Source organism: Ischnura elegans, chromosome 2, assembly GCF_921293095.1.
Source record: "Ischnura elegans chromosome 2, ioIscEleg1.1, whole genome shotgun sequence".
Classification (NCBI taxonomy): Eukaryota; Metazoa; Arthropoda; class Insecta; order Odonata; family Coenagrionidae; genus Ischnura; species Ischnura elegans.
In genome coordinates, this window is record NC_060247.1 from 58,724,715 (window position 1) to 58,751,287 (window position 26,573).

Sequence of the window (26,573 nt, forward strand, 5' to 3'; positions counted from 1 at the left end):
CATGCCCCATCAATATTTCCTTATTGATAAAAATTATATCTTAAGCTATAGGATGTCAATGGTCTCATTCAGCAGGCTCAACAGTAGTGGATCCAGAGAGACTTTTTCTATTGAATGCCCTGTGGTAGCTCACTGGTGTTACTGATCAGACAGGATCAGATGCCATTTTTTCCACCGGAGAAAATCTCGGATTGCAATCCAGAACATGTTGAAAAGCAATATGGCTGCACCTATTGCGTCTTCTGCTATGGTTGTGAACACATGTGTTTATGGAGGAATGATGTATGAAATACAAGATTTTGAAGACATACATGTAAAACTGGCTACAAATTTGTCATCGGTCAAGGTCGCGATTTGTATTTGAAATGTTTTCAACTCTGAGAATCTTTCCCGCTGTTTCAGAGAAATTTCTTTTGACATTATGAATGAAAACAGGCGTGCATAGATGTGAGTTAACCTCTTGCTTATGATTGTGAGAGAAGTCTTCGTAACTATAGTAACTTCATATCATAATAATCAGATTAAAATCTTTATTTCTTTTTCAGATTTCTTTTTAAAAATCTCACCTCACATTGATTAAACCTAACATATTATTCATTATTTTATCATCTCATGCAATTAAAATCACCGTAGCTTAAACAGGCATTACATTATCACCCATTTTGAAGGTGTCTGCTATTTGGTCATGTGACTGATTACTGCTCAGCAACCGTTCAGCCGGTCGCTACAACCAGTCCCTCACTGGTGAGGGATATCTTGATCCTGGTGAGTATCTGCTGAATGCGACCATTGTAGTAAGAAACCAATATTTTCTCAAAGAAAGTGAGAGGAGAAATTTGAAAAAAAAAATTGACTGATTCTATTGAGAAAGGATTCATTTCAATTCTGTTAGAGACAAAGAGATAAAAATTCCACAAAATGCCTTCTCAATTGCTATTATCAGCCCATTAAGTTTTAATAGTATAAAAAGATGAATTAACTTACTTTCACTCCCACTTCCAAGCTCATAATTACAACCACTGAATGCCAATTTGACATAGGTGGCAAATATTCAATTTTCTTTACTCTCATTAAAATGACTTGTATATTTGCTTATCATATGCATGGGAATATGTTTTATCAGGTTTTATTTTCTATCTAGATACATGGATTTTAAAATGAGAAGTCAGGATGAAGTCAATCAGGAGGATTTTGAGTAGGAATGATGTAGATCTGATATTTAAGAAAATACTTGCATGCATTGTACAACTAGTTGCCTGTAATTAATGCATAGTTCATTAATGCTTCCAGTTACAGTTTTATGTTATATGTACTAATGTGAAGTACCTATGTAGTTTAATCAAATGTTAAAGGTGCACAGTCTAATACTTTAATCATTGAAGTACCTCATTATTAAAGTGGCTTTTTTTCAGATAAAACCCATCATATGTGACATTTGGAAACTGATTGAGTGACCAAATGTCACATTGAAGGATTTCCTATACATATGTCATGCATAGGACAATGCCTATTTACATCTAAAATGGTCCAACATATTTTTTGTGATGCCCAAGTATTGAGGGTGCACTATAGAAGATTTGAGAGTGAAAAAAAAGATGAAATGCTGACTAAAAAATTATCAATAACAATTCAACATTTTTCATGTTTATAGAGTTATACATATTCAGGGTAAAGGCCGTAGCTATCAAAAGATTTAGGAGTTATGTTTCCATAAACTAACATTCAAAGAGCTATCAGCCAAACCACCTATCTCTGTTGGAGGTGAAGAATACTTTTCCCTTCTTATATAGTAACAATCAGTTGAGGAAGTGCTTTCTTCTTTTAGCCCTCGATAGAATTTTCACGAGCCAATGATGAGTGCCCCAAAAGGAGTCAATCTGACTCCGTTAGGGAGTCGCGTCGTTCGATTCGCTGGACTCCCTACTAGAGTCAATTTGACCCCGATTGAGTATGAAGCAGCATCCAGCCAATTGGTAGTCACCAAGACCTTGAAATTCTTCAGTTATATCCAGTCAGCTTAAGGTGTCAATCATATTCTCCCTTCTACCTAATCTCTCTTGTGATATCAAACAAGGACAAACGGTGCAGTTTTGATTATCCAAAACAGAAAGAGAGTGGATTAACGCTATGGACTATGATTAAAAAATACCATATCATGTAAAACTAAAAAAATGTAGGATATTAATATGGGAGCATGGACTGAGGCAAAATTAGATATAACTACCCTTAACTGAATTTTTAGGGTTACACTAAGGATGAAATAGAGGAATATATTCTTGTGCATATGAAGATCAAATGCAATGTCTGGTTTTAATGTTGATTTTCATAATGCATCAATAAGCAAATGGGTGAATGATAATCCACTCAGTACAAATCATTTGATGCATTAAAGCTGAAGTAACGCTATCTATACTGCAAAAAAATTGGGAAGATGCAATAACAGTGTAAATTATATTCCTGCCTAACTAATGAAAGAGAGCAGTATGTTCATAAATGGAACAAAATCGTATGAAATGATAAAAAGAGCGTAAATATACTGACTAGATCAATTATAGGAGGCCAGCTATCGTACTGATGCATATGAATTTGATTAAAAAATGTACATTCTTCCTTAACATGGACGATTTGGAATGTAGAGAAGAGAAAAGTTGTAGAGATCATACATGGTGCCCTATATTCAATGATTCATGCAAGGTTGATTATTGTGGGTGCAAATTTGGAGCAAGAACATTATGTTAACAACGGCCATCGGAGCATTACTTTTATCATGAAGATAGCTTAAACCAACATAACTGTATGCCATAGAAGGTTTAACTCTAATTTTCCATGAAATATGGTACACATGCTCAATGGAAAAAAATATATGTTGCTTTATTCCTAGCAGGGTAGCATATTTCATAGCAGAGGAGGCCAATGAAAGCTTATTTTTAAAAATCTAGAAAAAAAGCAAAGATATTTTGTAAAAACCTAGAAAAAATAATATTATTTCATTATTTGGCAGCTGATTCTTTTCCTTATAAACCATCATTATATTGATTATATATGTATCTGAAAAAGAGATAGTCAAATTTGAATATTCATAATTTTGTAGAGGCTACCATTAGTAAAATAATATCAGTTAGACTGGCTTAAAAGTTGGCATAGAAAGAATTATTTAGGGAAGGGTAAAAAAGAAAAAGGAAATTTTGGATAGGGCATCAATATTTCAACCAAGTAAGATCAAAACAATATTCAATTCCATTGACAAAGTACATGATTTGATGGTCTGCACCCATTTCCTAGCAAGAAATGAGATACTCCCCCACAACCAGAAACTTTACCCAAGGCTACAAATTTAGAAGTCACTAACATCCTTACTTTTGACGAAAATCCCATCTTCCCTTGAAATTAATTTAATTTAGATTGAAAAATAGACGGAAATAGCAATCAGGAACTTGTTTCAGAATGGATTAAGCATATTGATAGGGCTTTGGTTGCAAAAAATTAAAGACCTCCCCATTAATTGCATGAGAAAGTTGGCAAGCATAACTGCAAATACACATCCCCTAAATTTCTGAAAGTCTTCAGTCCTTGTTGACATTTTTCTTTTAACCTCTCATCTCTGGTTGACCATCCTCTCACCTCTGAACAACAAGGTAGGGAAGGATGTGGAGAGACGGGAACGGAGACATTTTGGGGTGAGGATATAATTCTCAACATTCTTCTCAGGGTCGCCATCACTATACATTTATCTCGAGTTTAGCTGGAGTGAATTCAAGTCTCGGCCGAGCTCTAGATGGCGAATATTTCGATTTGGCAGCGTTTAAAATGATTAAATTACACATTATTCACAGAATAAAGCAATCACCCTTACTGAAAGTTGACCAACTTCACATTTCAAGTCAAATAAGCAGACCACTGTCTCTCTAGAAAAACGGTCAGTGGTTCCATTTTACTCTAAGGTAAAACGAGATTTGAGCAACCACGGATGACTTTTTCTCAAACCGGTTTACTTTGAACCCAAATCGTGTTAGCTCGGTTTTGGCCCAAGTAATCAAAGAATACCTCTCGGTGCGTGGTGTGTTGCCTAGTTGCGTAGGGGTAAAAAACCCGACTACTAAAAGTATGCTGTAAGTACATAGTACTAAAAGTGCAGAAAAGTAAGTTGATGAACGCTCTGCCCAACCTAACATCCTTAATTTTACCTGAAGGGATCAACAAAAATACTTTTACCATACGTGGTCATTTAAAGGAATCGCTCCTTAGGAACTGTCTAGTCGGTGGCAACCACGCGCCTCTTTTCTCCTCTGCCACGACGGAGCTGCTGGTATGCGCAACGAAATATCTAGATAAACAATAAGCGATATTGACCTTATGAGTGATATTTGATGTAAATGTTATTAATGTCACTACCATCATTGCATTCATCGTACCGCATACATCAGTATCAATCAATTTGCAATTGACCTATTTGTTTCGAATTAAGCAGAGGTTTCCGTTTTTTATAACAAATACATCAATTTTAGTGGTATAAACAATTTATTTTCGGCAAAATTTTAAGACTAGATCTGTCTTTCTTTTATCAAAATTGCAAGTTACTGGAACAAAAACCACGGGAACACTAAGCACTCAAATTTGGGCAACTTGATTTTACGCGCAAAAAACGGGTACTCTTTTGAGAAAAATTTAAGTACAAGAAATACTATCGGGCCGAATATTTTGTAAAGTAAATGATCCAACGTAGAAATAAATTTTCTTTCCTATGCTTTTTCTTGCATTGGAATTGGTTGCTTCGTTTAGACAATAGCTTCTCAAATTCGGGTGTCTTACCTTTTTCAGACAGTAGATCACCTTATAAATATTTATCTTCACATAAGAAACACACAACTTATTTAGTGATAGTGACTCGCTAATGTACTTTTATTATGTGCTACACGCATCATTTTTCAACATTATTGTGTATCTTCTATGTATTGTATATAAACGAGGATGTCTTTTTGTCTGTCCACTACGCGTTTCCCTACGGTTGCATGGATTGCGACCAAAGTTTGTGAATCGGTATACCTCAGGCTCCCAAACCCAGTGATGCTCATTTTGGTTGCGTCCGACGCGTCTTTTTCGTCGTTATCTCATTACTTTTTGTTAACTCACGTCATACATCTGCGGTTGGACATCCTGCTGGGCGAGCACACCTCTTGACACGCTCAAAGATGAAAAATGAAAATCCTATATAATCATGAAATCCAAGTTCCAAGTTTCCTACTTCTCTGGGTACTATCCTTCCGAGAAACGCCGGGTGGCCTGCTAGTTACAAATAAGCCATAAAGCAGGGATTTAGTCCGTGAAAAATCTCAGCCCCTGTCGAGATTTGAACCCACGGGCCCGAAGGATGGAAACCCAAAAATCTATCCACCGCACCAACTCTGACGCCATAAGGGAAAAATTTTCATGGGGGGGGGGAGGGTAGGAAGGCCTGAAGCCCCTAAAGCCTCCCCTCGTGGCTACAGGCATGCCTGTAGTGGGGGTCGGGTGCAGAAAGAAGCCGTTGGACTTGGCTCCCTCCCTTTGGTCGCAGACGCACCTTATCTCTGATCTCTTGCCTCATCTTCTCGCGCTCCTCCTCCATCTTCCTGTGTTTCTCCTTCCTCCGCTCCTCGGCCTCTCGGATGGCCTCTTGCCGCTCCCTCTCCGCCTCCTCCTCCTTCTCCTTGTCGTCCCCATCGTCGCCACCGTCTCCTCCCACGGCACCTGGTGGAGAAGAAACGAAAGGTCAGAAACAATGCCGGGGAACAAATTCTCACACAATAAATACAGTATGGGTGTTTCATACTATGATATTTTTCAATCATAATGACGGAAGAACCACCAAATTAAGTGAAATATAAGTGTATGCATGCATGAATTGCAATGAGAAAAATTCCCCTTTGACTGGGAATCGAGCAACAAAACTTTGACTTTCCAGGCCTCTGCGCAGACCACTACGCTACCCAGATTCCTAAATTCCAAAGGAAATTGTACCGAGGCTCATAGTACTAGATGTTAGGCTCTCGCGGTCCATCAAGTATGGCAACGCGATGGAGAAAGGACTTCCAAGAAGCCAAAACTAGTTGAGAGCCTCAAACCTGCGCTGAAGCCGCACATAGCGGTATGTATAACATCTTTCTAAATCTGCTGCACGAACGGTGGTGAAATATACATGAATTGCCATGAGAAAAAATCGAACCCCTGAACCGGGGATCGAACCACAGACCTTTAGCTTTCCAAGTATGTGTACGTCCTATTGCTCATTATAATGGGACTGAAAGTCTCCGAAACAGGCTTTTCGATTGGCTAGGCAACCACCATCTATGAGAATGGGGATGAGAATGTGTACTAACGTATTCGATAACATGGGTAAGAGTGTGGAGCGTGAACCACGTGTGGTGCTGATGTGATGACGTCACGACCGAAAGGGGTTCGATGAATTGCTGACTTTGGGGGTGTGGGGTTGCTGACGTCAGAGATTTGGCAGTGACTGACCGCGAGTGGAATCTCCTCTGATTTGGTGATATTCGACTCGTCCACCATTTTTGATCAATTTTAGTAATTTTCCACGCTGTCATCAAACATTTACCGACCTATGTTTCAACGAGTAACCGTCATTCTCAAAATATTCAGAATGTGTCATCGTATGCGTTAGCTCCGCCTTGAGAATGACGGTCACACGCTGAAACCTAGGTCGGTGCATGTTTGATTAAAGTGTGGAAAATCACTGAAGTAGGAATTTCTTCCATCATCATGATGCACACATGTTAACCTAATTCAATTCATTCCGGATGATAATTTTTTGAAGAATTGGATGCATAGCGTATTTAACCCTTCGTGTATATAACTTTACACCAGTGCGCGTGACTGTGTTCCTTGCCAGATGTGGACTGAAGACTTAAACACTTGTTCGGTGAACCCAATCTGAAATCCACTTCGAGGGTGTAACTTGTAGCATACCTGATCGGACCTTCACTCTTGTTGTAGATAATTGTTTTTGGCTTATGTAGTCTTCAAGTCTCCGATGAGCATGTCCACCAACTTTTCTTTAAGGAGCATTAAAGTATTACGTTAGCTTATTTTTGTCCATTTTTGATCCCTGCCCCATTTAGGCAAAAATGAGCACTAGCCCAACCCCAAAAATTAAGCAAACTCGTTATACCTCCTCCTCTAGGAGGACTTAAATATTAACTGAACGTCCCCTTACGGTCGATTGTGATAGAGCTTTAAAAATAAAGAAACCCGTGTTTTTCGATTCGTCGTAACTTTAAATTCAAAAGTGCATAGTCCACAAAAGGACAAGGGAAGTGGTGGTGGTAAAGTTCTAAATATTCAAAATATTCTGAGTACATTCTTATCATTGGCTATCATGCCACCTGAAGCAGATATAGGAATTTATTCCGTAAATATTTCCTCGCAAATCGAAGTTTATCCCGAAACAAAATTTGAAAAAAGAATCACATTGCTTCTTCGAATCCTATCATTGTGTTCCATAAAAGTCAATGATAAGAAAATGAAAAGCGTATTGGTGACCTCTTTTTTCAACCTTCTGACATAATTTCTGCTATACGTTGAAATAAGCATCTAGTACATAGAAGGTCAAAAAAATTTCCAGTAACAAGAAGCTCACGAAGGACATCAGCTCGGTGCAAGTGGGGAGATAACAAGGATGAGTCCTTTTGCAAGGGATCACATTGTTCCCTACCCGTTATCAGAGTATAAAATGCAACCATGTCTTCTAGAATGCACTCGATAGTCATCCTTAGCTGAAAACGGAGGATTTCATTTTTTCGCAAAATGTTCGAGAATAGGGAAGTTGCTTTCCTTTCAAGAGTCTGGAGACCATAATAAGTATTAAAGATGCAGGGAAATAAGCGAACTCAAGCAGAATCTTTTCCACCACTCTCTGAAGAGCTCAGCGACAATTCCCTTTCAAGGTAAGAGTATTGGTGCCAAATAAGTTTTTCTTTTAATGGCCAAAGAAGCGGTAAATCATGCATAAAATTATATTAAAATTTCAAAAATATATTTTCAAGTGTTGGGTGCACGAAATGGTTCATTTTATACGACTACTTTTTGAAAAAAAAGGTATGGTGAATGATCGGCAAGGAGTTCATGTTATCCAGGAGATTTGAAATATTATGACAAAAGAAACAAAAGCACCCGAAGAATGAAAGAGAAGACAAGTTAGGGCGAGTAAGAGTTAAAAATACCTTTAAAACTATAGTATAATGCAGTAAGTAAAATGCGCTTCGTCAAACAAAGCTTAAGTAAGTATAATTATATTTGCACAACCCTCTCGATGACTGCCATGGGTATTCTGTAAGCCCTCTGTAAAGCATCAATATTCACAAAGGGAATAACCTTCTAAAATGTTTTTCGATCGGCGACGAGTAAGCCATCCTCGGATTAGAGCAGCCCTACGACTCGTAATTCAATGATTCCCTTATTTTTGGGAAGAATTTTTCAGTTATTAGATTTTCTCAGTCTCCTCACTCAGTATTCACAAAAAAATAGGAAAAAACGATTTTTTACCATTTTGTGAATTTTAAGACTGAAGGAGTCATTAACCATGTTTACAGGATATAGGGTCAATGACTTTTTCCCTATCTCCACGTCACACTTAGCGATACAAATCTCTGCAAGCCCTACTCCTCCAGTTTAATTCCTACCTCAGATGTGAATATTGAACATTTATCTACATATAACTACCGTGATTAGTGAAGACGTTTTCAAAAAAACTTTCAGAGTTCGAGTAGCAGTATATCATTGTCCTATTACACGATAAAAAATACAAATGGTAGTTTAATTTCCACACTAAATAGTGTGGAAATTACGGTTTGTGTTTTTATTATGGATATAGCAACCTTCCACAAAATCAAGCCTAAAACGATTTTATACGTCCTATTCCACATTCCTAGCATGGATGAACCTAAATAAACAATTTATACAATAAAAAAAGCGGCCATTATCGCAGTATATCGGAATCCGAACATTTCCAGGCACGAGAACTACATGAATGCATCACCTCCGACGACTCTGTTGCCCTTACGAAGCAGAAATATATGAGGGTGCAGAGGCCATATGGAACCAATTACGTCCTTCAATAGACATACATTCACCAATTCAGACTATTTGCTGATGTTATCTCCGTTTAGGATCGTGTTGCTTTATCATTAGCTCCACATTCCTAACCTAAACCTTGCTCTGTTTTGCTATCCAAATGCCTCTCTCACTGCAGAAATGTATCTCAATTCAATCACGTCACGGTGCCTCGTTTCGTATAATTGAATGACGATAGAAATTTATGGCTACCATGATTTGTGGCGAGGCGACACTTTTAATAGAATACGTAGGACAGGTTACACTTAATTAAACTCTATTCTACACTCACAAAATAATCAAAAGCGGAATTCACAATATATTTACAATTTGAAATACATTCCTCAAATAATCAACAATGAAACCCAGGGTAGAATCCAAAACTACTTTGCTACCTCAAATTTGTTATCCATGAGTAATCCTTGCATCCACAATTTAATCAAACTTCCATCAGCAAGTTATTATCACAGTAATGTTATTGAATGTATTAATTATTAGTATACATTAAAATATGTCTCCGGTGAAGATGAAAGTATTAAGGTCTTATTTAAATTTAGGGCATAAGTTTGCCTTAGCGAACGCATAGAAATTATAATTTAAGGCCCGTCTTTTTAGTTTTAACACTGCAACTGTTGCTAAATGTTAACAGATTTTTGACTTCATTACCTCCAAAGAGCTACATATTCAAACAAACCTTCAAGACCTCTCAATGCCTCGAAGGGACAGGAATATTATGCTCCTCATAAATCAATTAGTTAGACATAATGGTGCTATTAAGAGATCGTGAGTTTTAGATACAATATAACACGGACAATATTTCTTTAGATTTAATCGCAGAGTGAGCAGAGAGCATTAGGAAAGACGGTTATCTCTGATTTTTTGTTATAATTATACTCGTAGAGCAAAATTATAGCGTCGCACAATCGACAACACATACTTAAGGAAAAAACTGGAGGAAAACAGCTGGTACAACTGGTATGAATTCCTACGATTTGAACCCAAGATATTTCAATAAAACTCTCAGGAGCTGGGACCGTGCAGCGTTTTAAACCCAGAGCTCCCCTAACCATAAGAACTAAACTGGAACGCACTAATCCACGAGAGAACAACGCGGGCACCAAGAGCAGGATAAGAAAGAGAAGGGGAGACATTTCCTCGACGATATAAATAAAAAAAAGGAATGAGAGAGGATGACGTTAGATTCGATTAGCAATCGCGCGGCGAGTTTGGAAGGAAAAAGACAAGGATAAGCGGAGGGATGAGGTCGCCGACAATGCTTATGGAGGCTGGCGCGGGAAGGAGACAGGCTTTTGTTTTTCGACGCTGGGAAATAAGGAGTGCGGGCTGAAAAAAAGGGAATGAGAGATAAGGGAACAGACGGAGAGGGACAATCGTGAGAGTCCACAAAGGTAGCAGCGACTGCAGGAGACATGGGAACTAATTGAGTTTTCTCAAGGAATGGGAACCGGGCACAAACGAAAAAGAAGTTCCATAAAGATGGCGTGGAAAAAAAATAAAACGGACGGACTCACGAGAATACAGGGGTGGGGAACAGAAGATAAAATAATTTCATGTGGGCTCAAAAGAAAACTTCTCAATGACGTTGACATTATTCGTTAGGCGCCCTTATCTTGGATTGAGGAGCAAGAAGTTTATATTAGTCACGATTCCATTTGGAACCACAAGATCAATAATAGAAAATCGTTCTCTTTCCACATTAGAGAGAGGATTTAAACATTAAATTTTGAAAGGCAAAGAAAATACTGAATGCCACCATTTAGCCGCATACCGTATCCAGGATGTAAATATGAATATGATAATTTTGAAGGAAGCACGAATTAATTAGAAAGATTCTCAAAACTGGGCACACATTTCTTTCGCCTCGCAAAATACGTGTGTATTCCCTAGCTAACGTATTCCGAGCCTATTCAGATCTATTTCAGCATATTTGGACTGGTTCGAAAAGTAAAGAAAGTATGGCAATTCAATTGTTCATAGCACTTATTATAAACGACTGTCTTGGGGGTAGAATACTGCTAAAACGTATACATGAGAAAATGTAGAAAGAGAAAATAGAAATCACTGCGATATTCCCAACGACTGATGAATAATGGGGATTCACAAGAGATAAAGAAGTATTTTGCCTCAAAAGTTATAAAAATTACTGATAAAGATTTCCAATTGTACTGTTGTATTGCCTGTTTATTATTTATATGGAATGTAAAACATGTAATATATTGAAAAAGCCATATATAACTACTCTGCTTATGGTGACAATAAATTGAATTGAATTGTACTTTGCATGATATTCAAAAGATAAGACAAACTATCACACCTCTTATAAAAATTTCCATTTCGGTTTTACGTGATATAGTATAAGATCTATTTTGCAGATTTATATGGAAATCTTAATATACTTACTAGAAACAATTTATATTCGAAGCGATATTTGCAGATAAGGAATAAAATGCCTGCAATGGCGAAGAAGCCCTCTGAATCGAGAAAAAATAAAAATCACCTTTCCATAATGAGAGTATGACTTTCTACTTTCATAACCCTTTCACAAAACTAAACCTACATACTGCTTACCAGAGATACTTCGACAGCATTGAATACGAATTTCTTACGCCCCACTAATTCGTCTCCATTCACAGGATTTCCGCATTACCTTTGCTCCTTCACCAGAGTTTCTCGATTCAATAGTTTCACTAATTATCCCGTTGATCCTCACACCCCTTTGTTCACTATTCAGTCAGGTACAACCTTTTGCATCACGCTGGATTTTAGGGGCGTAATCACAAGGTGGTCCATTGTATTTAGCTTTCATTCGTCATGCTTTAAGGCTGTAACTGTCACAGTATCGATCCTTATCCAAGGGCAAAGATAATGAATTACAAACATTTTTTTTCGTCATTCAAGCCAGTTTCCTCAATCTTGAATACGGTTCTCTTCGTCTCCGATTGGATTTTGTCTCTTTTCCACTGAGATGAAAGCATTTTCTTTGCAACATTTCACCTAGACTCGCTATTTCATATGAGTGAATTCACCCGATAGCAGGTCAAAAAAAGTCAAAATTTTGCTCGGGGTGGCGTATTCACGTTGAAAATGAGCTTTCATGAGCGCATTAACATCGGGAAAAACCAAGGTGAAATAATCATTTCTTCTAAGCTTTTAAGCTATGCAAAGAAATATGAATTGGATTGAAGGTCTCCAAAATAAAACGGATAAATATCGGAAAAAATGCGCTGCCGTTCTTAGCCGGTATAATTAACCATTGCAACTATGGATACTTGCTTTAAAAAATAATGGCTTTTCTCCATTTGGCTTTATAACAAGAGGCTAGAATTAATATCACTCGGTATCTTGGCTACAATTAATACTACTCGGTACCTTGGATAATATTTGGGACCTAAAACGCTAAATAAGTTTACATTATACAAGCTACCTCATTTCACCCGTTAAAATAGGGTTTTTATGGTTAATGGAAAGTATTACTAGAGGGTGTTTTCAAGTAATCTCTCAGGTTAATAGAATTTGAAGGAATCTAGAAGACTACAATCACTAAAATCGATCTAAAACATGCATATTATGTAGCCTAAGACAAGAGAGGCGATTACACGCTAAGCCCATGTAGAAAATGTTTACGTTTTTCCAACAATTTCAAAACAATCATTTACCGGTCTTTATTATTTCACTTGATGTTTGAACAGAAGATTGTAACTTGTTGTCAAATTCAAAAATTGTTCATTACAACACACTGTTTACACTCAATGTTTACTTAAAAACATTCCAAGGGCTCAGTTCAAAGAATCCAATTTAATTCTCGTATTTATAGCAGATCTGGATCATACCGTTCGAAAAGCGTTCCTGATATTTGTGTTTAAAAAACAAAATCAGTCTCATGACTTGGAAAGTTAAAATTAATTTGATTACATAAATTGTTTTGGGAATTGCTTTTTTTTTTCTTTTTCCTCATTCAAAGTTGTTTTTGCTTCCAAATATCGACGACTAATTTAATTTCGTTATTTACGGACAAATATGATTAAAGGTAAACAAATATTGTTAATAAATTTTAAGGTAATCATTCAATAAAAGTAACAGCTCGATTGGAGCCTACTATGCCTTTGACCTCATTGTAGAAGAATTGATTTTGCAATTTTACTTTCCTCCGTTCAGAGGGATTCGTGGCAATTTAAACGAGACCAATTCACAGGAAAAAGATAGCATTAAAATTGGTATTGATTACTTTCTACGTCTCCCTTGCGGGTTAAGGAAAAGGAAAACCGATATCGCTGGGAAGAAATCGGATATATCCGTAAGAGAAGCGAATATCGGCAAAAGAAGAACGACACCCACCCAAGAATAATGAGATACCCTTGATGAATGAAACCATCTGCCAATGTGAAAAAATCTAATTTTTCAAGTTTATTCCTCTCTTTCCAATTCAACTATCAAGCATATCTGCTCCTTTATTGAAACGATACCCTCCAAAATATCTCAGAGATGTATTTCTTCTCCATAGCGTGATTATTTCTTTCTATTTTGTATTGTTCCAATTGTTAATTTCGAATATGACGTAGTACCATTGCAACAACCAGTTCAGGAAAAATCCAAATGGGAAAAATTTTTACGGCACAAATTTCCACGACTAACTGGTGCAAAACTTGCGAATTCTTTAAAATACACGTGACTGTGCCTTAAGTGTTGCTCAGAAGTAAATCATAATTTTACGAGATATGAGTAATGTTGTATGATTAAGCTGTAATTTTGTTGTTGTTATAATAGCTGTGTGATAATGTTGTTATAAATACAATTGTTTTTCTATGCAGCAACCGTCATTTCTGACTAAAGTTCATTTCAACTATGATGGAATAAAAATTTTCATAGGTTTCATCCAAATATAATTGATCATTGTGTATGTTTGACGGCATGAAAAGTGTAAGCAATTCAAACTAAGGTTGGTCCCAACACGCGTTCGTATAAATCTGCAAGGAATTTAATAGGAGATATCCTCTTCTTGAATTGGGCGAAAGGACATACCGCATATTTCTTTATTTCTTTATCTTCATACTGGGGGGTGAATTCAAAAAGCAGAAAACTCTCAGCCCTTGATAGAATATATTTGAACGATAGAGATTAATTAAGGGATGATGAAAACGACCGGGAAAATCAATATATTATTTAATCCAGCGAGTACAGGAAATTCTATAATGGGGTTAAACACTTAAGAAAAGATACGGCAAACTGAGTTGCAAATAACAAAGACCTCCCTCTTTATTTGAATGAAATACTGATTACTGACAGCAACGCGCCTTGTTGATGTAGGTTTTTTTTTAGAATCACTATTATCGACTGAATTCCTTTCACCCTATCCTCGGCCACCTATGTAATTGACAACCATATCAAATACACAAGAATTAGCTGGAATTTAAAGTAACTTTGCTTTCAACGACAGTCGGAACAATAGGAGATAATGGTGTCGTGGCTATTTTTCAGAACTGTTGACACAGACAAAGTTGTGCTCTTCAGCTACTACACTTTTTCTTACCCAAAACAATGGGAAAACATTGTATCACAGCTATTCTTTGAGATTGCTAATTCAGATGAAATTGTGTTCCCCAAAAAAATATTCCAGGCCTCTCCTGGAGATACAACTACTTTCAAATTCCCTCGAGTGCTGTTGCCGATATCCGCGCGATGCACTGAGTGGGCACCTGCTACTTCTTATGGACCACGCTACGTCCCTCAAGAAGCATTTCTCCGCCATCCCAAATTCTCTAGAAGACCTGCTCTTTCCTCGACCCAATTCAGTTTCCTTCCGCCCAGAAGCTCTACCAAGAATTGCCCACTTCAATACCCTGGCCTTCTCGTCTCCTCCTTCGTGTTATCTCCGAGGCCGCATTCCTTTCTCCCGCACCCAGGAGACGAGGAACGACCCAGAAGTCCGGCAGCCAGTAGGTACACCGAATTACGTTTCAATGAACAATTCACTAATGAAGCAAGAATTTTAACTTAAATGATGAAAAAATTTATTCGGAACTTGGGGTAAGTGTTGAGTGAACGAGTACATTTTACGCTGATATTTATTCCCAACCGTTCGGTCGACAGTGAAATATTAATTGTCAAAACCACAGTAATTGTAGAAACAATGTTGAAACCACTATTGGTAAAGAAGAATTAGTGTGGAATGTACAGAGTGAAATTTCAATCCCTACATCGTGGTTTCAAAAAGTAAAGCCGCAAATGTTAAATACTATCGCGAATTTTCGAAAAAAAACTATCCCAAAACAACACCAGCCAAAATGATGAAATTTGTAAAATGAAGTTATTAATTTGATGCGTAGTTTTCCGAGGCGTTGTCTAGATGATGTCTCCATGTTCCTGGGTTTCACCGCGTGGATTTTCTTTGTGACGACAGTTTCGACCTGAAGACGCCGGTTGGAATACCGGCGAAACTGTCGTCACAAAGAAAATCCACGCGGTGAAACCCAGGAACATGGAGACATCATGAAGTTATTAATTACGAATAACCCAAACTTCCTATATATATTGAAAATAGTTTAAGCAATTGAATTATTCTTGAAATCCTTCTCTTTTACAGCCTTTTGATGGAAAAGGTGGGACGAAATAGTAAATTTTGGCGAAAATATTTAAACACTTATTTTTTGCTGCAACGATACAGTAAGACATACTTTTAACGGATTTCAAGGGACCGTCGTTCTATTTGGTTAAAAAAAGTGATTTCGTTATATCCATAATATGCTACGGATCTGTTATTTAAATAAAGGTGATTTACAGAATATTAGCCGGTAATCCTGTGAGTTATCTGGAAAAATCCCTTATTGCCATAAATATCCCCTGAAATTCGTTATAAGCAAGTATTACTGCATTATTGCAACAAAAAATAAATGTTTAAATACTTCCGCCAACATTTACTATTTCTTTCGTATTTTCATAGTTAAAAGTTATTATACTTACAAGTTTTTCTTTTTTCTTTTCTTCTTGAAATTCACTATTTATTTTGTATTTGTATTGTTGTAATTTATAATTTTTGAATTTTCTTTTCTTTATTCCACTTTTGTACAGCGCACATAATATATTTGAGTATTAAAATTGCCCATGCGCAATTAGATTTTTAAAAATCTTCATAAATCTGCGCCAACCTTTGCTTTTACATTTTATGGTATCCCCAGTTCAGGTTAACCTACAGGGTATCTATATTCCACTTTGCTGTTTTATTTATCGAAATACAACGACGGTCCCCTGAAATTCGTTATCAGCAAGTATTACTGCATTAATGCAGCAGAAAATAAATGTTTAAATATTTCCGAAAATATTTAAACTATATATACTTTATAATCTTTAAATAAGTGGAATAAATATATTATTATATTATTTACGACATGGTAATTCCCTTCCGTTCTGCGGCCTACCCACTTCAATGCCCATGCCTTCTCGCCTTCTCGACTGCGTTTCCTTAGAGACCACATCCCTCTCCTGCAGCCATGGGACGAGGACCACCGTCCCCTTGGTCCGGGAGCATGTGGAAAGATCCAATTAGGATGCGGTAAACAACTCACTCACTCCCGCTGTTCCCTGAGGACCGACCTCTACCCCGGCGACACTGAGGGCCGCTCCACCCCCCATTGCACACATCTTGCGAGAGAAAGACAAGGGAAAGCAAAAAGGGGGGGGGAGCTCCTTGACACACTGCCTCCGCCAACAAACCCTCAACGACTCCCTTCCGCAGCCCCCCCTGTTAACCCTTAAGAAGACTTCAAAGTGCAATGGAATTCACGTCATTATTAACACGCCCGTATAAAGTCTTTCTCGGTGTGGTATTATCTTTACGGTGGCACAAAATAAATCTGTCCGTCTACAAGATGTCTTTGAGGAGCTTTCTTGTTTTAGAATTATTTGAGTTGCATCAATACGAAGAAGAAAGAAGAAGAAACAAGAAAGCGTTACACAGAACTTAAGCAAATTAGGCAGGGAGCCGATAGATAATCGGAGGCTTCGCGCTGGGCTTCGATTACTTGAGCAATTGAGAATAGTAATCTTTAAGAGCGACATGGAGAACATCATATTAGAGGCTCACTATGTTTCCAGGTCCGACAGAAGCGATAAATTAATAGAGATATTTTGACGAACGGTTAGATATGGGAATTCATTTTCCCCCCGAATCATAAAGCTTATTAAATGCTGCGTACATAAACGTCGATGTAGAATACATATATTTCATGGCTTATTGGCATGGAATTTCATACTCCAGTTAGTTGAACTACTTATTCATAATATTCATAATACTTATGCAACGATTTTCTACATATTTTTAAGACAAGGAGTAAGTATCCGAAGGCGACATGCTGAGTCAGAAAGTTAGACCTTCCGAAAAAACAAGGAAAAGGGAAGGAGAAGTAAAACAAATTTCAAATGTTAAAATTCAACAATAGAAAATTGATTTTTGAAAATTTTAGTTGAAATCAATCAGTAGTTTGCCATCGAGTTTGCAGTGAAAGAGTACCACGTAAATGTTTTGAAGGTCATCGTCGCAAAGACCTCAAAGATCCAGCTAGGATCAGGGTTGAGTTTGTTTTTTGACGTCAGTTGCCCATCGCGGGTGAGTAGATTCCACTCCAGTTACGAACGTTGCCTTTTTTTTTACGCGACCTATGAACCAGTTCTAAATTTTGATTCCTTTACAAGTTATGGTAGAAATCGAAGGAACTGCAAAAGGTTTCTAGAAATGATAAAAATAATAACATATTCGCTAGCTTACCGAAATGTACGACTCTGCAATTCAGCCTTTGAATTAAGTTTGATATACAAGCAGTCATGGCGTGATATTATTTTTTTAAAACATGAATATGAAATTGGAATTTTCCATTTGCTTTGATTCGAACGGACGCGAGCGAGCGGCCTCAAATTCTTCGGGGTCCCTTCAATCTTCGAGTACTTTCCGCCCAACGCGCGTCCACTCCTCCTGAAACCAATTTCTTCATCTCGAGTGTTTTTCCCGTTCGCACAGGTCCATATTTTCCCCGGCAGCACCCGCCTTCATTCCCGTTGGACCGAACTCTGAGAGGGGTGGAGGAGGGAAAAGCTCTAGAGAATGCGAGGCACTCAGCTGCGCCACCGGAAAAGGCTGGTCCAAATCGAAGAATAAAAATTTCTATTGAGCAAGTATTACTAACATTCCTGCATTAATTTTTATGTGACTTCTTGGAAATGATTTAAATACGGGATTTGCAAAGTTTTCTCAGCTGATGATGGCCGTTATTGAACGAAACTGGCCATAAATTTGAGAAAAAATAATTGTGAAAGCAAAAAAGGGAAAAATTTCATTTAATAAATTAATCATGAATTTAAAAGAAAGTTAAGCCTGTAATTATTCAATTAATGTGGGCGTAATTTCAATTTGTAGGCCTTCTTGGACTGCAATTAAAAGTCTTTGCAAGGGATATTAAAAAAAATGAAATTATAGTGTTAAAATTAAAAGTCAATATTAACTGTCAGTTAACTATTATTTAGAATATGGTCAAGGCAACGGCAGTGGGCTTGCGGTTCATTTATCTGACCGAATAATTGCAACAACAACCTTTCCCCGCCGCAGGCCTTAGATTGGTCACATGGCATACGGACACCGGAGAGGAAGCACAATGTAATTTGGAAACATTTTCTGTCAATACTGAAAGTTCTGAATAGGACTTCTAGTACATAATGCTGACAAAAAAATTCTCAACGTGCAGAGAAGTTGGTCTAGTGACCAATAGTTTTATTAAGTTTAGCAACTACAAAAATAGCAATAAGAACTAACAGTAATTGGAATTGAGGACGAAAATTAATAAAATATATTCTGAATTAATTTCTCCGTGGTTTGCGCGCGGGCAAGAAAAAAATCAAGGCTGCCGACGTTTCGGGTTCCGTCTCTTTATCCATTCCCAAGAATGCTAATGCATAAAAATATTCAAAATTGACGTTTTACGAAAAAAGGTGCTTTTCGAAAACAGAAGATTCTCTAAAGCAGGTCCTCTCCCTCAACCCCACCTTTTTCCTGACCCGTGCAAGGTTACAACTCTCCAGCCATCGTTGACCCTTCCTCTAATGACCCCTTTCACCGATTCAACACTGCCACACCTTTACGATCCGGGTCCGCGCGCTGTGTTTTACGTCTTTCCACCCCAAAAATCGTTAGCCCGAGTGAATTCTCGAGGAAACGGATTCAAAGAGAGCGACTAATACCCTCTTCTTTCCCGACCCACTACGTGGATGAAAGGAAAAAAAAAATAAAAAGAATGCTATAAACGTTTGCTGCCACAAAGATGGAAGGCCACATTTAGGCACCAGCCATCTGAATGCTGAAAATTGAGAAAAGATAAATGCACAAATAAGGCTGAGAATGTTATGCTTAAAAATATTGACGCCTTTAGAAATCCTGAACTGAATTAGACGTGCGAATACTCTTTACGTAGCTTTTTTAGGGTCGAATTCGAGACAACATAAATGTCACCATTTCAAGCAAAAATCAGGTGTAGGGAATCGGTACACTTTTAATGGATGCAATAAATCTCTGAAGATACTTGTTCTTTGAGAAAGTAACAAAGAGAAATGAAATATATTCATGACTACAGCCACCTATCGATTACATAGGAAACGTTTTATAATAACCCCAATGAAGTATATTACAATCTATGCTGAAAATCTCTGCAGCTGATAACGTAAATGGTAAATTTATTATGATAAATTTCCTTAAATTTTGTAATATAATGCTATAATATTTTTCAAATATGGCACCGATAAAATGCGGCCACCTCTACTCCTCCCATCGAATAAGATAAGAGTAAATTAAAGTTTAAATTAAAAGTAAAGTTTAGTGTATTTTCACCTATAAAACTCACTAGTAACCATGCGGATTCAATTATTTATTAGGCCATATTCGTCTATAATGCGGCAAAATGGATGCCTTCTTCTTCTTCTCGATGAATAATCTACAGTGGAACGTTTGCGGAAGGCATTTAGGCACAGTAAGCGTTAAAGTTTCTTAAACTAACCTCTCAAGCCAGAACATAACATTCTCCAACGGAAGAAACTCAAACACGAATTGTAAAGATGGGCTACGAGCTCGAGACATCCTCAGCTACATTAGGTTTGCTTCACTAGGGAGAGCACATAATAACATCTAATGGCCACGCTCTACGTCCTGAAACGCCCTAATTTTCCGTAAATAGGCATGGTAGAACGTACTTGGTTCCATTGTACTCGATTCATAGGATATTTGAGTCCTTCCAACTTCACCCGCGCAAAGACACACGCAATCCACACATCGCTGGCAACATTCGGCGTTTTTACTGGTCGTTGCCCTGCCTGATTCCTTAAGGTTCTTTCTCCACATCTCTGTCGCTGGAACTTAAAACGACTGAGACCAAATACGTCGGAGTGCCAATTCCGAGCCACGCTAAACTCCTCGCTTTCTTATGCAAATCCTTTAACTCCACCGAAGCAACCTCCTACTACAATTAACTCGGTTGCGCTTTCGAATTCATTGTTACTGCCTCTGCCTAAAGAGACGATATTATCCTCGCCGTTGGTTTTAAGGTGTCATTCACAGACAAAGCGTTTTAAAGTAATCTTGTATGTGGACTGCAACGCATCAATTTTAAGGGGTTTTCTTGCAATCAGTTATATTTGCATTTTCTTCGGCTGCCACAGTACATTCGCTAAACAATGCATTACTTTTTCCTGCTTAAGAGGCATGAAATTGATAATTCACCAACAAAATTTAGAAAAAAATATCCAGGAGTCCAAATACTTATTCCAGGCATTTAAGTTAAAATTATCGGGGAACACTCATCATTTATTTCAATTTTATTTTACCCAATGCACGTGCCAACAGGTTTTTCAGTCACAAATATTTTTAGAAGGAGAGTCTCAAAGTTACGTGTCACAAAGTTTTCATGAAACTCGTACTAAGAAAAAGTATTAGAATACAATCAGTTCCTCTAAGGCACCAAACTAGCAATCCACGATTTTCACCTCGTAAAACGAGCAATCCTGTCCATGCACGTTCGGAAACTTTTGCGATTCCCTCGAAGCTCATTTTGGCGAATGGCATGCCGTATTTCTGAGACAGGAATTCCCTTTATTTTTGTGATCTTTTCCGTGACCTGGGTATAAAACCAAAATCAAGGAATTCAGCAACTTTAGATTTTTCAAAAAAAAGTTTTTATTCTAGCATCTACGGATACAGCCCGTTACATTTGAACAAAAACTTTCGTGTACGCACTTGGGTGAAGTTCATGCCGCTTAGGGAAGAGGAGCACTCGGACGCTTACGTGGACATTTATTCCACGAGAAAATAAGACACGAATCCAAAGCGTGAGGACCTCCAAAACGACCCTCTTTTTCTCAAAGATGAATGGCGAAAAAAATGTCCAAAATTTTCCTTTGTAAGTAACCGGGGTGATTAAAAAATATCACAAAAATTCAAAGAGCATCATCGTTCATCATCTACTTGTAACCGAGAACCTTAGCCCTATTCATGTTCGTTCGTAATTATGTATAAGATATATGGAAAAGGGTTAGGTAAAGCTGCGAGAAATTCGTGAACAACACACCACACAATGACGACCCTTATTTATAATACTTCTGGAGGTATTCCTACGAAAAATTTGGAAGAGTGATTTTCATTCTTGCATTTTCAACGATATGATATAAGTATTATTTGCAGTGAAATAGCCGATATGATTTGTTTCCAGTTTTAGAGCAAAGATATATGATTAATGCACAAAATAATGAAAATATAAGGGAAACCTGTGCTCATTATTTTGTTATTAAGAGTAATTTATCTACGAGATAACCAAAAGGAAAAATAAATATCGAGTACAGCTAGCGTCGGCACACTTTAGCTGAAGACAGTATTGCCAATAACGTCAGGGCAACGCCGCTATATGCAAATACTTCAACATAATGGAGCTCCTTCAAAATATCCATTTTGTAGCTGATTCGCAAACATTTGGAAACAAGACTTTTATAGAAAATGGGGATTAAAATCAAAGGTAAAAAGTTTTTTTTTCAGAGAAAAGGACAAATAAATTCGTTTATTCTAACCGTTGCTCCCGAAAAAAAATCGTCGGCGAACATAAATTAGCAATTAGCTGCAGAGGAGTTATTTCACCAAAAATAATTTTACCATCAATTTACCTAATGCATGAATGAAATGACCATATTAGGAGCATAAAACGACATTCATGTACTTGGTTATCGGTAAGGAGGATGAAATAATAGACTGCACTCTATACTTTAGTGAGACAGTTGCTTATATCGAATCGTGAGTCGAGAAGATATAATAGAGAAAGGAAAAGAAAAGGTGGGGGACGAGAGAAAGGTAGCCAGACGGTGAAGGTCCAGGGGCGGTATGCGAATTTATGTCCGTGACTTATCGCCCCGCGGGAATAAGGTGAGGTGAAGGGAGTGGGGACGGTGTGGAGGATGGAGGATGGAGGGGAGAAACTCCATGAAAACCCAGAGGAGTTTCGGTCGATGATAGGCTCGGTAATAAAGAATAAGTCCTTTACACATTTATTTTTAAGCAACGAAATTAAAAAAAAAAACAGATTCGAGGGAGGTAGACTGTTGATGTTTACGGCACAAGTAAGCTATGACAAGGTTAAAATGGTTTTACCGAAGCAGCAGGACGCAATTTAATTTTGTCTAAATAAATTAGAATCCCTCTAACCATATAGAATAAATCGTAAGGTTGCTCCAACAAACTGTTCTCTGTTCAACACCAATTTCTGATGAAAATGAGAATAAAAAGTCTGCATATCCCGAGAGACTATACAGAAATGCTATGAAAAGGTGGCGTATGTTCATGAATCAGTTTCCTGATTACCATGATTTAAAAATGCATATAAATCAAAATATAACAAAGCAGTTTAATTGATGGTCGTGTTCAGAAATCAAATCCTTGTTCATAATTTTATTCTTACAGTGAATCTAAAAAAGTTGCTTTCTCATAATTATAATACGAAGGTTAGCTTCATTTGTTAAGGCAGGGTTTCCACCATGAACTAAGCCTTCAGTGTTCAATTTTCTCTTAACTCGGGCAGCTGGGGCGAGTTTCCCACGAGAGATCGCCCACGACTTAGCATAAATAAAAGGCTTTATCGTGAGTACGTAAAGGGGGAATTTCCAAAAGGTTAACACAGAGTTGGTCCTAGAATCCTCTAGTAAGTGGCCTAATACTTCACTCGTGGTTACTGCGCTCCTATTCAAGGCTACAAATTTTATAAAATCAGGCAAAACCCAAAGAGGTTCTGCAGATTTTTAATGTTTTCATAAAATCATTACAATAGTACTAGGAAGAATGGTAACTCACAATCAGTAGGTAGGGCGCTGGCCAACTGATCGAAGAGCACCATGTACGAATCCCACATGAACTTCGGACAGACTTCGGACGCCTCTAATAGAAATCCTCGAAGAGCGAGGTTTCTCCGCAAAAGGAGCAGCTCTTCCTACCATGAATTTGCGGCATCACACGCCCATTACTTAATATAAGGTAGGCTGTACTCTAACCTAAACAAATCAACATTCGGCTCGAATCGTTGAGTGAGCGAAAACGCAATTGTTAAGCCCTGTTAAACTTATCATAGACAAATATTTCTTCTATATGAAGCATGGAATGAATTTGTGATAGTAATATATAATAATATCTAGTCGCCGTTTACCGCAACAAGATACAGTCATAACATAAAATAAGAGTATTTTAAACAAAGCTAAATAGTTCAGAATAACGTTTAGTGAAACAGGTGATCGCAAGTAGACTACATCGTTCCCTCTAATTTTCATCCCCTGAAAAATCTTCACTATACATAATAAAAGCCACCCTCAATGGCAAACCCTGTAAGGCCCTACAAGATGAAGGCAAATAGATTCGAGATCGTCCACCATTAGAGGTCGCACATGTCAGTGAAGAGAGGATGCAGAAAACATGGGAGAGGGGAACTTGGGGCATGATTCGGTGGAGATGAGTGGAAGAAAAAATCCCGAGCAAAAATATCTCGATTGAACGAGATAACTAGGTAGGATTTGCTGGGGGAATGAGAAATGTTCGATATAGCGATGGGTTTGCGTGAGTATCCACGGACGGACGCCGAGTTTAGTGGAAGGGGAATTTAGAGATATGAATTGGCTCGCGTAGGAGTCGGAAAATAAAAACGACGAGACAGGACCGGAAGTCACGAACGGTTTCGGCTTTTGAGGAGGTGGGGGAGTAATTTTCTTTTTTCGAATCGCGGAATGGAAGGAGGCGATGGCGTGCGATTGCTGGTCTTCTCTGGTAAAGTTATGGCCGGGAACAAAATGGGTAACGGAAGCGGAAAAAGCCAAACGTATACACCTTTCGTTAATACATATACATACCGTGTCCCGGAGGTAAATATATTCGCACGAACCTATGTGATTCCCTTGTGTGCGGGTGTGTATATGTGTATATATATCTTCGAGAGTCGTTGTCTAGTCACGTCGACCGCTCACTCGAACTGATTTTTATCTCTCCCTACCCCTCTCGAAAAACTTTAGCAGTATCGACCTCGATCGGATCTTCGGCACATACTCACCGACGAAGTTCGAGAGACGTGCAAATATCCTTGTCGGGACGTTCCTCCGAGAATCAGAATGGCAAAAGGGTATTGCGATTCATCACCCGTCGTAAAATTTTTCGAGAGATATTCCCGAAGACGAGTCAAAAAGTCTGTCTCACTTCGTTTCATAGGTAATCGTTTCTGAAAATGATCGTAAAAATAAATTATGGCAAAAAACGTTCAAATGCCTTCAATATATTGAGTGCTAGAATAAAAAAGGCGAAGATTCAGATCTTTCTGATAACTTTGTGAATTGTTTTATATATTTTTTCCCGCATATTCTTATATATCTTCCTACTACCTTTCGAGAGATTGTGCATGCCACCGGCCAACGTCATAATCCTTGAAAACTCCATACGCAGTAAGAGTGAAAAAGTCAATGTAAAGGTTTATTAAAATCAAACTGAGTGTGAGGATTTTTAATTATAAAATACCTGAAGCCTAAAGTTTCACTATCAAACCCGGTTGAACGTATTGTTTTTGGTATTTCTCTCAATTCTAATGAATAACGAGTTTGCAAATGAAAAATATCCACAAACAGGGTAATATTAACAGTTATTGGGTCAACGCAAAACGTTCTCTGCTTCAATTAAGCATCATCAGCAATAAGAAAAATCAAACTAAATTATTTAGCTCACGGGAACCATTTGATTCACCATTCACCAGTTAACTATACAACCCAATACCAAACAGTGGCAGTAAGTATTTTTTTCAAATTCAGTCAAACGCGTTAATATCGTTCATTTAAATAAGTCAAATGCATTACTAATGGTTAATATCTCGCATCTCACATTCCTTCGTTGAAAACCTTATGGAAGTTGATTTCTAAGTTAAGTACTGATTGAAAGTTATTTTTAAAAACCTATAACTATTTACACCAATGTTGAAGTAAAAAACAAAAACAATTATTTGGTTCAAGTGGGGTACAACACCGGATCTCCCAATTGGGAGGAAATGAACCAGATAACTCCCCTGGAAAGCAAAAGTTTTTATTGTGAAATTTTCACCGGATTTCCACCGAGTTAAATACTTATATAGCACGCACGTTTTTACGGAGAACTACTCCAATCAGGAGAACTGGAGGAAACTGATAGAGCAACTGTTTATCAACACCTCTCAATGCTTTTCAATGACTCACATTAATTCAATTCGCTCACACCAAAGATGATGGACGAGTCCTCCGAGGAAACGTTGGTGCTGCACAAATATTTCACTCGGTTGGAAATCCCAAAAAAATTAACCAGAATAATTCTCCGGGAATGAATTGAATAAAAAATTTCAAAAGATTTTTCTTCACATGCATTAGATGGTCAGTTATCTCTCGCCTAGAGCGTGAGCGTTATCAGATAAATATTGAAAATTAGAAGAAAATGCCCTAAAGCAAATTTAAACAGGAGTTTAAATCTCCGAATGCGGTTTTTCGGTTGGCTAGGCAAACGTCACCAGGGTCTAAACTTGTACGAGGACAGGTTAAGAGTTAAAACCAATTTCATCAACAAAACAGGGAAAAGAAAAATCAGTTTTGCAGTCACAGAGAGAGAGAGAGGAATGGCTGATCCCGAACGAGGTCACCGCTTGCCTTCACTTCCCTCGCATTACTCACGCCCGAAAGGAAAGCAAGCCGGCAAGGATGAAAGACGCCTTCAACTCCAAAGCCTTTGCTCAACACGCCAAATTAGCATCGCGCATCCGCACACATCCAGAGTGCTCTGAGCTGATATCCAATCTCCATCATCACACGGCAGCGCAGCTTTGCTTATGCGCGGAACCGAGAAGGGGCGTGACAGTGGGTCTAATGGTGAGGAGGATGGCAAGCGGAAGAAATCA

General features: G+C 37.9%; 1 protein-coding gene across 3 annotated transcripts in view; it reads right to left on the reverse strand.

Moving 5' to 3' along the window:
- Nucleotides 1-26,573, reverse strand: part of LOC124153793 (complexin) — a 348,643-nt gene that overhangs the window by 18,720 nt on the left and 303,350 nt on the right. For all 3 annotated transcript variants that reach the window (XM_046527154.1, XM_046527152.1, XM_046527153.1), the window contains exon 2: nucleotides 5,561-5,727. In XM_046527154.1, the coding sequence (XP_046383110.1) occupies nucleotides 5,561-5,727 (167 nt within the window). The remainder of the gene's footprint in view (nucleotides 1-5,560; nucleotides 5,728-26,573) is intronic.